At 37.1% G+C, this 12,333-nt stretch overlaps 3 protein-coding genes across 4 annotated transcripts; 2 read left to right on the top strand and 1 right to left on the bottom strand.

Moving 5' to 3' along the window:
• The first annotated feature begins 1,782 nt into the window (after positions 1-1,782).
• LOC137712321 (17,18-epoxy-17-hydroxycur-19-ene N-malonyltransferase) lies at positions 1,783-3,435 on the top strand. The gene has a single exon (XM_068451421.2). It carries the CDS (start codon positions 1,908-1,910, stop codon positions 3,180-3,182), a length of 1,275 nt encoding a protein of 424 aa, XP_068307522.2. The 5' UTR covers positions 1,783-1,907; the 3' UTR covers positions 3,183-3,435.
• A 370-nt stretch (positions 3,436-3,805) lies between these two features.
• On the bottom strand, positions 3,806-8,270 carry LOC137713605 (CBS domain-containing protein CBSCBSPB1). Of its 2 annotated transcripts, none has more exons than XM_068452926.2 (15): positions 7,753-8,270; positions 7,352-7,533; positions 6,875-7,043; positions 6,618-6,750; positions 6,358-6,528; positions 6,102-6,180; positions 5,900-6,013; positions 5,687-5,753; positions 5,381-5,486; positions 5,231-5,289; positions 5,006-5,115; positions 4,771-4,904; positions 4,608-4,693; positions 4,412-4,501; positions 3,806-4,164 (listed from the first exon to the last, which is right to left on the bottom strand). In XM_068452926.2, the coding sequence occupies exons 2-15, from the start codon at positions 7,486-7,488 to the stop codon at positions 3,979-3,981; spliced, it is 1,641 nt and encodes a 546-aa protein (XP_068309027.2). In that variant the 5' UTR covers positions 7,489-7,533; positions 7,753-8,270; the 3' UTR covers positions 3,806-3,978. The 2 variants fall into 2 exon arrangements, with proteins under 2 accessions (XP_068309027.2, XP_068309026.2); XM_068452925.2 differs by having other exon boundaries at positions 6,102-6,186; positions 7,753-8,266.
• A 3,183-nt stretch (positions 8,271-11,453) lies between these two features.
• On the top strand, positions 11,454-11,799 carry LOC148691133 (uncharacterized). The gene has a single exon (XM_088683861.1). The coding sequence runs from the start codon at positions 11,454-11,456 to the stop codon at positions 11,661-11,663; it is 210 nt and encodes a 69-aa protein (XP_088539987.1). The 3' UTR covers positions 11,664-11,799.
• Positions 11,800-12,333: the final 534 nt, after the last annotated feature.

The raw sequence follows: 12,333 nt of genomic DNA on the forward strand, positions 1-12,333 counted from the left end.
TTCAACGCTTACGTGTCACATAAATTTTACATGTAGCGTGTGACTCAACGAAAAATCGAAATAAATTGGAAAGGTCATCAAATAGGACACGTGTCAATATCTGGCAGAAATGATTTATTTCATCTGATTATTTAAATCCAAAAATCAAGTTTTGGAATTCTATAAATAGGAGGCCAAGGCATTCATTTCGAAAAGGAGAAAAGAAAGGAAGAAAGGAAGGAAGAAAGGAAGAAGAGGAAGAAAGAAAGGAAGGAAGGAAGGAAAAAAGAAAGGAAGAAGCCTTGAAACTCTAAAGCTCTCAAGCAAATCCCGAAGGATCAAGAAAGCTCTCTTCGTTCTTCGTCAAATCCTCCTTCAAGATCAAGCCCCAACGGCCCTTGAAGAACTTCCACCAACTCAAGATCAAGCCCCGACGGCCCTTGAGGAAAGTGTTCATCGTTCATCAACTGTTCATCCCTAGATCAAGCCCCGACGGCCCTTTGGATCAACAGCTCATCCCAGTCTTCAAGATTAGGCCCAAAAGCCCTTGAAGATCCGCTCATCCATCAACCTTCAAGATCAAGCCCAAAAGCCCTTGAAGAAATCCATACATCCAGTCTTCAAGATCAAGCCCCGACGGCCCTTGAAGAGAAGTGTTCATCGTTCATCATCCGTTCATCCTAAGATCAAGCCCTAACGGCCCTTTGGATCAACAACCTCAACAAATCCACATATCCAATCAGTCTTCAAGATTAGGCCCAAAAGCCCTTGAAGATCCGCTCATCCATCAACCTTCAAGATCAAGCCCAAAAGCCCTTGAAGAAATCCATACATCCAGTCTTCAAGATCAAGCCCAAAAGCCCTCGAAGATCCGTTCATCAACTGTTCATCCCTAGATCAAGCCCCGACGGCCCTTTGGATCAACAGCTCATCCACAAACCTACACCCTACGAAGATAGAATCAGAGGATCAAATTACAAAGAGATTGTAACCCCAAAATCAATACAAACAAAAAATATATTTTGTACACGGTATTCTTGTTTCTTGTTTCAGGAATTTTCCGTGTTTACAATAAGACTTGCTCATGGTGGAGCAAAAAAATTTGTTAAGGAGGGTCAACTTTAAGTAACTATAAAATAATGATAACTTGAGTTTACATAAAAAATTTACTTAAAAAATAATCATAAGTATCAAGTATATTCTTAGTTTACAACCTTAATATTATTATGTTTTAATGAATTACATTATAGTAGGTGACGTTTTTCAACAATGACGAAAAACAATCATACTTATACATCTTGATGCGAATTCAAATAAAAGTAATTGAATACGAGTATGAGGACATAAGGTTAAATATTTTTTATTTGATTAAGAGGCAAATAATGAAATTAAGTGTTGAAACCTCTAGGCAAATTGGGAGATGGGTCATAAAGAGAAGAAATCATCCTTAGATATCTTCCACCAAGGCTATCATATCAAATGATCTGAGCCTTTGAAATTTTATTCAACGACTCATTTATTTTGACTTTTTAAAAGTTCTAATAATTTTTCACCGTTAAATAAAATTTCAAAAATTTAGATTACTTCATCCGGTAGTCCTGTTGAAATATCTTCTCGGTCGTAAAACCCTCCTAGGCCTTAACTGGCTCTGTCAGTGCAGCAGATTTGAAAATTCAACTAGCTTGACTGGTGTATACAACACTGACTGTGAACTTTTCCACAAGAGAACAGGAGAAAATAATTAATTATAAGTTAGTCAAGATTGATGGGTGACTTGTCACCAGGAAAACGCGGTTAGGTCGTGTAGAAAAACACCAACATCAAAGTATGCGGTGCGATGAATTCATTGGAATTCACCTCTGAGTTTCGGAATCTTTAGGGTTTCTTCTTCTTCTCCTTCTTCTTCCTTCTTGTCGAAATTCCAAGACATGGAACTCGAAATAGTATCTAGAGAAATCATCAAACCCTCCTCTCCAACTCCATCTCACCTAAGAACTTTCAACTTCTGCTACTTTGATAAGATGGCTGGTCGTATGTACGTGCCGGTGGTTCTTTTCTACAACCCTGCGGCTGGCGCATGTGCTGTTGAAAAATCCAATCTGCTCAAGAAGTCTCTGTCGGAAACACTAGCCTTGTACTACCCATTTGCTGGAAGGGTCGTAGAAGCAAAATATATTGACTGTACTGATGAGGGAGTGACATATTTGGAAGCGAAAATCCATGCCAAGTTGTCAGAAGTTCTTCGAAATCCTGACAATGAAACATTAGACCTTCTATTTGCAGACAATTTGCAATGGGAGGACACAAATCTGAGCACTTTACTGGCCGTTCAGGTTAGCTACTTTGAGTGTGGAGGAATGGCAATAAGCATGTGCATGTCACACAAACTTGGCGATGCCGCCACCCTGATCACCTTCATCAAAGACTGGGCTGCCATGGCTTCAAACTCAGGTGAACATGTGATCCCTCTATTCGATATAACCTCAATGTTCCCACAGGACGACATACCGATTGGTAAGGAACATGTTAATGATAAAGGGAAGCTTGCCACAAGAAGGTTTGTATTTGATGCCCTAAAAATTGCCGCCCTCAAGGCCATTGTTGCTCAGAAAGTGCATAACCCTACAAAGGTAGAGGTTGTGACTGCACTACTATTTAAGTGTGCAAGCTCAACCTCTGGTGGACGAGCAGTCCTTTGCCAAAATATCAATTTGCGTTCGAGGCTCGTCCCTCCCATGCAGGAAAATTTTGTAGGAAATTTGGCTTGGTTCTTTCCAGTCCCAAAACTAGAGGGGGATGGTGAGATAGAGCTGCCTGGCTTCGTGGGACAAATGAAAGAGGCTTTGGCTGAATTCTGCAATACATATGCGAGCAAGTTTAGAGGCAAAGAATGGTGCTTGAGCATTCAGCAACACATGAAGAAGGCTAAGGAATTGTATGGGAGCGGCGCAGCTAAATATATATGTAGCAGCTGGTGTAGGCTTCCGATATACGAAGTGGACTTTGGGTGGGGAAAGCCGGTGTGGGCGAGGATCGGCAGCCAGGCGGGGAAGAATGTCAGTATTCTACTGGATACCAGAAGTGGGGATGGGATTGAGGCCTTTGTGACGTTGGAAGAGCAAGACATGGCAAAGTTTGAGCGTAATGAGGAGTTACTAGCATTTGCTACTTTCAACCCAAATCCCATTGAGGAACTCTCGTAAGCTCTTTGATTGACTAACTCTCAATCACTACAAATTGTTTCACTTTCTTTTCTCTTGCACACAACCGGATTACAACGCCGGCAGGCCATATATTTAGGCTTTGTAGAAAACTCTAGCTCTGTGTTTGGAAAATAATGTAAACAAGTTATGAGAACGGCATCTTAAGATTACGAGTTTATGTACAAGACGACGTTGAGTTTTAAATTTGTATTGGAAAATGTTCATAAGTGAAGTTAAATAATGTCTTCTTAAACATCACAAGAAATTGCTATCAGCAGCACGCCAGACCAAACTAATCGTCGTGCACTCTTCTTTTATTCTTCTATGTATGAGAGTGCTTGACGGCTCTTAGTGCCAATAACAGCTCTCGTGTTATGTATCATGTCAATCATAGACAACCAAAATAAAAGTTCCTAAAACGACAGTCTTCACAACAACATGGCACTTTGAGCTGTTTGACAGGAGAAAATCAAGAATCCAAATTCCCCGAATCCAAAAACTTGTACATTTCATGTGGCAATGTTTAGTTCTTTTTTTTTTTTTTTTTTTTTTCTTACACAAGTTCATGAATCTGCGCGAATATGTGTAGGAGGAAAAAAAACGTCACACATGTCATCGATCAATAATCAGCAAAGGAAGAAGTGAATTTCACTTGTGTATGTTGTATAGTTTCTATAAAAAGCACGTATGAAGCACAGATTTTGCCCTCCCAGCCAAATTCAATGAGGTCCCAGGAAGAGTGTTTCTGCTGCTCTAGGAAAATCTCTACAGGCTTCAAAACAGAAAAATGAATCACTCAGTTACCGGATCTCTTCAGGTACGCTAAAACGCCTAAGCCAACAGCAAGAGCAGCCCCAGCTGCCGCAGCATTGTATGCTGATGCCCATGCAGAATCTGCATATGCATAATCCACATTTCCTGCAGCTGAACCCCTTCGCTGGCGACTGCGTGTTCCTGAATAATCCAAATGCAGTCTCAAACCCTGCAGAGTTGATCATTTCAATGTCAGCCTGAGCTCATCACATACTTCTTGCTATGACGAATCACAAATGTATATTATTGTCCCAGATGACATAATTTCAGGATCATACTCTAGAATTTGAGTCTCGGGTAGGAATAAGTAGAGTACAGGAAAATCTATAACCGAAAACTAAGATCAAATTCTGTTGGAAACTTCACTATATTTCTCCTCTATAAGCATCTAGCAAATGTAGACAGATATATCATACCTTCCAACCAACTTGCTTTGCATGATCCACAGCCGCTACAAGATCACTATCTGATGCCAATATAACTTTATCACGGTCTTCATCTTCATACTACAGAGTGCAACACCAATTAAAATAATACGATTAGGATGAGGGAACTCTAGCGCCAGACTGAAAAACAGATAAAAAATGTTTACTATTGTAATCTACGAAATACCAAAATTTGAGGAAGGTTGTTGCGGTCAATGTCATCTCCCATTCTCTGAATGATGGAGGTTATAAGTTCTGTCAAATTCTGAATATCTGAAGAGGAAAGAAAACTCAGTTAAGAGCTAAATTTGGCACACTAATTTGATGAGTATTTAGAACAAGGAGCATACTGCAAGTGAATCTATGCATTCGACCCCTTTTATCTTGAAGTTTGAAAGCAAACGTATTTGGAAAATTGGACGGCGGAAAGGGAAGTGATCTCCCTGTCACTGCGCTCTCAGAAGCCAGTTTCAACGAATTTTCACTGAAATGGCAATTATAATGCATAAGTACATATAAACTGAAAAAACAGTCAAAACTTTTGATGTTTAATATCCATAACATATGCATATATAGATATATAACCTCCGAGACTCATCGTCATCATCATTGGGACTCAAGGCCATGGCAGAATCCCAAAACTTTTGCATCATATTGGTTGCGGCCTCATTACTCACTCCAGCAGTATTTCCAACCTGGTTAGCAACGAATATTGTGTAAAGCTAACAGCGGCCACAGCAGGAACGACAAAAATGTACAATAGGCAACAAAAAATTGTAATAATCAACAGTAGGTAAGGACTAGACTTACAGTGGCCACAGCAGCATGAGTGATATGAAGCACATCAACAACGGCAACTACAGCTCCATCTGCATCCCGGTATTCAATAATTATCATAAACTATAAGTCTTATATTACTTGACAAAGCAAAACACATTACCCTTACTATCTGTATCTTACCTCTGTCGAGAACAGGAATGTGTAAAAACTTTCCATCATGCATGGTATGCAACGCATCGAGGATTGGTGTATCAACTGTAGCACACTCTGGATTTGGAGTCATGACCTATTAATCAAATCAAAAGAATGCTGAGATGGTTGGATTATTTGTATTCCTTCCATTATACAAGCATTAAATGAAGAGCTTCTTGGAATTAGCAGATGTTACAACTTCTGGCCAGATAAGACAAGGACAGAGGGATACATTTGCAGTTTTCATTAAAATGGCCCTACGGACAAGATTTCCAAACTGATAGAGACGTGTACCTTCTCTACAAGAGTGGTCTTCGGAGGAAGATTTTGTGATATTACACGCATTAAGATATCTTTTGAGCTGACAAGAACCAAAAGCGCAGATTAGAATCCAACTTATCTATGAAACAATAAGATTATCACAGCGACTAAAAAAGGATAGAATTACTGTGAAAAAGTTAAAAATGTAGTTTTGTTACTTTAAAAAACTTAGGACAATAAACTCACGTAAGAATTCCTCTTGGTTTGTTGTCAATCGTCACGACTGCTGAGCTTACTCGCATTTCCTGCATCTTCTTTGTTGTCATCAAAACTGTATCTGTTGGTGAAACTATTAAAACCCTGAAAGACAAACCTCTGTTAAATCAAAACTGGTAAATTTTATAATCGTGTGGCCACATAAAACAACAGACATAAAAATATTACCTACTTTGTACTCTCCAGAATGATTGTTGACAAGGATGGTCTAAACAAACGCTCTCGAAGTGTCTCAACGAATGTATTGGAACCTGCATCTCCAAAAAAGAAAAAAATAGCATTAAGTTAATATTGTTTTTTCAGAAAACTGACTACTCGTCATCACGCAAGTCTACCCAAAAAAAAACACAGATATTCGTCCAAAACTGCAAATATATCTTAACACTTTGACATAAAGTTCTAAAGAAAACACTAAACTCTCTACTAACCAGAGCTAGATGTGCCCCAATGTTTTTCAACACCTTCCACAGCAGCAGCAATAGCCTTTCCCTTTTCAGCTGCTCTTTCCATTCGAGCAATGGCATCATATAAACACTTTGCTATATCAAGTAAAGCAATGACCTCTCCATTCTCCACAACAGGCAAATGTCTGAATTTCCCTGTAAATGCAGAAATCATCATGCAGAAAGAGCAAGCCACAATAAGATCGTATGCCAAGAAGTAAATTTGCCTCTCATTTAATACTAACCTTGCACCATTTTCTGAAGGGCCTCAACAGCAAGAGTGTCTGAAAGAACAAATATTGGGTTCCTTGTCATAACTTTAGAAACAAGGGTTTCTTCAAGATCAAGCTCACGAGAAATAACCCTTGTCGCTATATCCTTCAACCAAATAAAGAAATAGATGCATAAGAAAACAATGCAACATTGAGTTCAAATATTGTGTTCTTTGTTTTTCTATGAAGGTATTTTCTTGAAAAATGCGACACTGAGTTCAAAGTCATACCTTGTCCGTAAGTATTCCACATAGCAATGCATTAGAGTCCGTCAACAACAAAGCATCGACTCTACGAGCAGCCATCCGACGACAAGCTTCTTGAACACTGGTATTTTCAGGTACCGTCAGAGCCTTTGATAGCCGCAACCGTTTCACTGTACGCTCTCCAGTTAGCCCCCTGCCCCCAAATGCAAACAGATAAGAGACTATTGTCACTTTCATTCCAATGCACAAAATTTCAAACAGAACATGCCTATGCCTATTGATTTAGCTGTCCTCTACAGCAGAAACCGATTCACTCTCAATATCTACCGATACCCAACTTCTAATCAGAACATCGAAATCAACCTTCATAAAATTTTACTGTTTTACATTTACACAATCATGGGGTTTTCCACCCAACTCACATTCATGTAAAACCTCAATTCTTTCAAATAATAAACATTTCATTTCATTGGATATATATATCGAAAGTCGAATACTCACATTGAACGAGAAGCTGTGAAAGATTTTCGGCCAGAATCTGGGCCTCCGTTACTAGCATCAGAGGGTTTCTTCTTGTCCTGCAACGATGTGTTCGTCAATGACAGACTTCTCCTCGAAGAACCGCCTTGACTAGCCATCGTCGCCTTCAATCAAACACCTTTATATTCTCCCTCTTCAAATCCCTGCACCAAAATTAATTATTCAAAATTCAAAGCAATTCACGAATTTAATTTCCAAATTTTATTCATTCCCAAGATAGAAATTCCTCAATCTTCGATTTTCAGCTCGTTTTCTCCATTGCCAAACATTCCAACCAAATAAACGATAAAAATATAGGATTCTTTTATTCAATTTTCTTCCATTTTCTCGGCAACCAAACAGAAACAGAAACAGAAACTCACCGGACCCGGAACAAAACCTCCTCCTCCTCTTCCTCCTCCACTACAATGGAAATTCAAGACTGCTTAAGAATCAGAATCCGAAAACCTGAACGAAAATTCACAATCTGATTGAGTCACATCCTATCCCAGGTCCAAGGCCAAGGAAATCGAAGCTAACGAGCGACTCTATTGGAATTGGAGGCGGTGCTTCGAGGATTTTCCCGGGAAAAAGAAACGCTCGCGGTCGGGGAGTCTGGTCAGAAAACCGTGAAATTTTCCGGGAAAATACACCGACCGGCGAGAATGAATGAGACCCAGAGAGGGAGGGAGGCAGGGAGAGAGAGAGAAAGTTTCCAATAAGCTGAAAAGATGAGACGACCGGCCAATCGAACCCGCCCACGTCGACGATTTTCTAACAGAAAATTTCAATTACCTCCAATTTACTGGCGCTTTTTTTTCAAGCCCTCAAAAATTCGTTTGCGGTTGATTTACGGATTTGACCTTCGAATTTGAGGAAATGTACATCCTTTGTCGCGGCCGTTGTGGGAGGGCTTTCCAGTCTTTTTATGTTCATACCATAAATTCCAGATTTGGTTAATTAGATATCTGTCAAATCTCTTACTATCTAACCACACAGGTAACATATTATGTTTCTTTAACGGTCTAATTGGATTATTAGTCCTGTAGTGATATGATAGTTAGAAAGTAACCTCCGTGCTAAAAAAAACCTAGAATTTATGTTTTGTGGTGAAGTCTGTTAGGATTTAAGTTCAAAATTGAAAATTCCTTCAACTTTCCATTAATTGTTAGCATATAAGCCACACATATTAGGCTAAAATGGAACTCTCCGTTAATTGTTAGCACGTGAGGCTTACATGTGAGGCTAACCTTATATTTTTAGTCTCATATGTGAGCTTCGTGTGTTAACAATTAACAAAGAGTTAACGAAACTTTTAATTTTTGACATAAATTCTAACAGACTTCATCACAGGGACTTAAATCCTAGTTTTATTTACCATAAGGGCCATCTTCCAACTATTATATCATCACGGGAACTATTAATCCAATTAAGCCTTTTTAATTGAGTGTCGAGTTTAAATGCGGTCTGGTAGCATAGATTAGTCATATTATTTGTAATGAAAAAAAACCTTGTGTTATTTAGAAAGCACTTGTACTTTAGTTACGAGCCTCCGGTTTAGGCTCGTGAAGTATGTGTTTTCATCCCAATCTTAACATATTGTGAATTTATTAATGCCTAAGGATTAAGGAATGAAAATATAAGTGGATCTCGCATAAAATTAATGTGTCATACTTAATTTGAACCAAGTATCAATATTAAGATGGTTGTTTATCTCATACCTGAACAACTAAGCATCATTCTCATGCCTAAAAAGTGAATAAACACGCCCTTAACTACTTGGTATGCTTGGTTATGTTCGACTATGACATTGATCCTACATTTTTACTAAATACCATGTTATACTTAATAATCTTACAGGATATGTTACACTAGAAAATCTATTTATGCAAAATGGTAATCTTTATGTTATCGCGTAATAAATTGCAGCAACTCAATCTAATTGTTATGTGGCGAAGTTAGATGCAAAATATTGGGGGCCATTAAACTCGTTTTTTAAAATCTTCTAATCTATTAAACATAAATTATTGTAAGTTTAAGAAGAATTGAAAACATGCGCGCTTGAGGTTTGGGATCAAGGCCACCATTTCATGCCTTTACACCGGTTCGCGCCTGTTCACAGAGAGTTTGTTGTTTCAAGTCATTATTTTTTTGTTTGTGGTGTTTAGTTTAACTAAGGACTAATGCTTGATTGTTGAAAGAAGAACAGCATATCGTGCTGAAATAAACAAGTTGTAGATTACAAATGAATACGTGGTCAAACAAGTAAAAAATTGAAAACTCGAATCAACATCACTAAAAACAAATGGACACGTGTCCATTTTTAATTAGTTTTTTTTTTTTTATCAAAACTTGCTGCTCTTCCTTCAACAATAAAGCATGTTTGTGGAGTTTAAAATAATCTCAAAAATCCTAGAGGCGACATGTGAACTTTTGCTCAAGAAAAACATAATTGTCCTCATTAAATGGGCAAGCTTCTCAAATAATCCCACACACAGCTTAGCACCCTTGAAGATCCAAGCAACTGAATACGACTACCCACATCTCACCTGCCCATGGCAAGGAAAAGTAAAAATAAAAATATTAAACATAAGAATTAATTACCCAAATCCTATCTATAATACATTCCCAATTGAAGATTGACTACATTCAAGTAAGTAATCCCTATTTAAATCAATTAAAGATATTTACACCATTATATCTCAAGATATTATTTCCTATTTAATATCTTGATAATATTCCCTATTTAATATCTCCATAACCATTGGCCAATATATCAAGATATTAGAGAATATTTACACTATTATCTCAAGATATTATTTCCTATTTAATATCTTGAGAATATTATCTCCATAAACATTGGCCAATAAGATGCCGCCATGTGCAGGGTAAAACCCTAACACTATGGCTAGCTTTCTCCCCCTATATATATCTCCAATTCTACCAAAGTTCGGTAAACTTTTGTTACCCATAAAAGCTCTAAACAATACTCTTTTTAGAGAAATTACCTTAGGTATCAGAGATCCATTAGCCAAATCCCCCACCTCATGGGCGCATAAGGCTTAGATCTTTGTTCAAATGTGTTGATTATTTTGCAAATGCATTTTGGTCAAAGTAAGAGACGATGAAAATTTGCATCGACAATGTTCTTAACTAAGTCTATTGATTTTATGCAAAATATTTATATTGGCTATTTATGATTGTGGTTAGTTGAAGACATTATTTACTAGATTATGAAAGCAATTTTGTACTGACTAAAAACAAGTTAGGACTTTTAGCGAAGGGTGATGCTATCTACACATCTCCTATTAATATTTGTCCTTTAATCATTTTCAATTCATGAGTCGAAAAAAGAGAAGTATAAAATATTTAAAATGAATGTATGGATAACACAACTATTAACAAATTATGATTTGATAATCAGATTCTAAATTCTAATAGTAAGGTTTGTGCAAAGCATCAATGATGCATTTGTTTATAGAAAAGAAAAGGCCCACTGCGTGCGAATTTTGCCCTTAATGTTCAAGATTCTACATATAACTTCCCTACAAGAATGTAGTGGTGTTGGATTTATAATTCAAAAACTGAAATGTATAAAAGCAAAAGATGCCCTAATTAGTTACCTCAGGAGGCTTTGGATTTATTTGGATATGCTATACTATCCTGCAACCTGTCATGATCTTGGAACCAAATCAATCATTACGAAAAGAAATAGCGAAATTTACGTGGATTAGTGGATGTTATCGCACCTGAAAAATGTCATTATGCACTGATTTTTATAAAAGTTTTGTTTTGTATTTTTACACATATAAAGTACATAATGACATTTTTAAATGGTTAGCCTGAAATGTCAAATCGGGATAGCTGTGCTTATTTTAGAATGTCGAGAACAGATAACATTTACGAATGAAATTCCAACAAAAAATAAAAGAGAATTAAAGGGTTAAAGCTAGCATGATTGGAGCTTAAAATTGTTCATAGGAATCCACTTTTCTTTAAAACGTGTTGTATAAAACTCATGTTCCTGTGGATTAGAGTATTCAAATTTCATTTTACCAATTATTTCAACAAGCACGTAACAAAAATGTTAGATTGGGCACCAATTTTAATGGGGTGGTTGTTGTTCATACTGCTCTCTCCTGGCCTCTTGTTCCAGATAGCAGGAAATTCCAGGCATGTAGAGTTTGGAAGCTTCACCACAAATGGCAAAGCAATTTTGGTTCACACTCTTATTTTCTTTGGCATCTTCACCATCCTCATTTTGGCAGTGGGAGTCCAAATCCACACAGGCTGATTCATCCGGGTGCTAGTCGAGCTCAAGACCTGCTGGCTTTGAGTTTTAACGCAAAATCAACAAGTTGTACAAAGACTGGCATTTCATATTATATTTTTCTTTCATTTTTCCTCCTCAGTATTTGTGTATCTTCAAAATTTTACTTTCTCTTGATTTGGAATTTCTTGTTCATGTCTTGATTGGAGTTGAACTGGTTAGCCTTAGTTTTCTTTCTTTTACTATGCATTTTAAGCCAAGATTTGAGATGCAAATGCTCAAATTAAGCTATAAATCCATAGAGCACCATTAGTTAAGAAGAAATATTGGTAAGAAAATGAGGCAGAAAACAAAGTTATATATTTGTACACAGTGATATATTTAGACCTTTACTAAGGAGTAAACGAGTAGAAGAATATTATTAGACCGTAAATATTTTTATGTGAACTCCTTATGATAGAAAAACGGCCAATCTTAATTAATCTTTATTTTTCTACTAAATGATAGATTTTTTATTTAGTCAATGGTGATGTTCTATTGAGAATGAATTTCACATCGATAAGAGAAGATACGTTGCATGAATTTATAAGTAGTTGAGTTACTTCTTATATTGCTAATTGATTTTGTAGTTGAATCTTTCAAATGGGCACAGTTTTTTAATTTTTAATTTTTTTTAGTACAACGATATATTTTA

This window comes from Pyrus communis, chromosome 14 (assembly GCF_041283825.1).
Source record: "Pyrus communis isolate YQ-2024b chromosome 14, ASM4128382v1, whole genome shotgun sequence".
Classification (NCBI taxonomy): Eukaryota; Viridiplantae; Streptophyta; class Magnoliopsida; order Rosales; family Rosaceae; genus Pyrus; species Pyrus communis.

Coding starts and splice junctions, on each gene's coding strand:
- LOC137713605 (XM_068452925.2), bottom strand. CDS start 7,488: ATGGCTAGTCAAGGCGGTTCTTCGAGGAGAAGTCTGTCATTGACGAAC. Junction 4,905..5,005: donor GATGACGATGAGTCTCGGAG/GTTATATATCTA, acceptor TTGCCATTTCAG/TGAAAATTCGTTGAAACTGG. Junction 4,165..4,411: donor CAAAGCAAGTTGGTTGGAAG/GTATGATATATC, acceptor TCAACTCTGCAG/GGTTTGAGACTGCATTTGGA.
- LOC137712321 (XM_068451421.2), top strand. CDS start 1,908: ATGGAACTCGAAATAGTATCTAGAGAAATCATCAAACCCTCCTCTCCA.
- LOC148691133 (XM_088683861.1), top strand. CDS start 11,454: ATGTTAGATTGGGCACCAATTTTAATGGGGTGGTTGTTGTTCATACTG.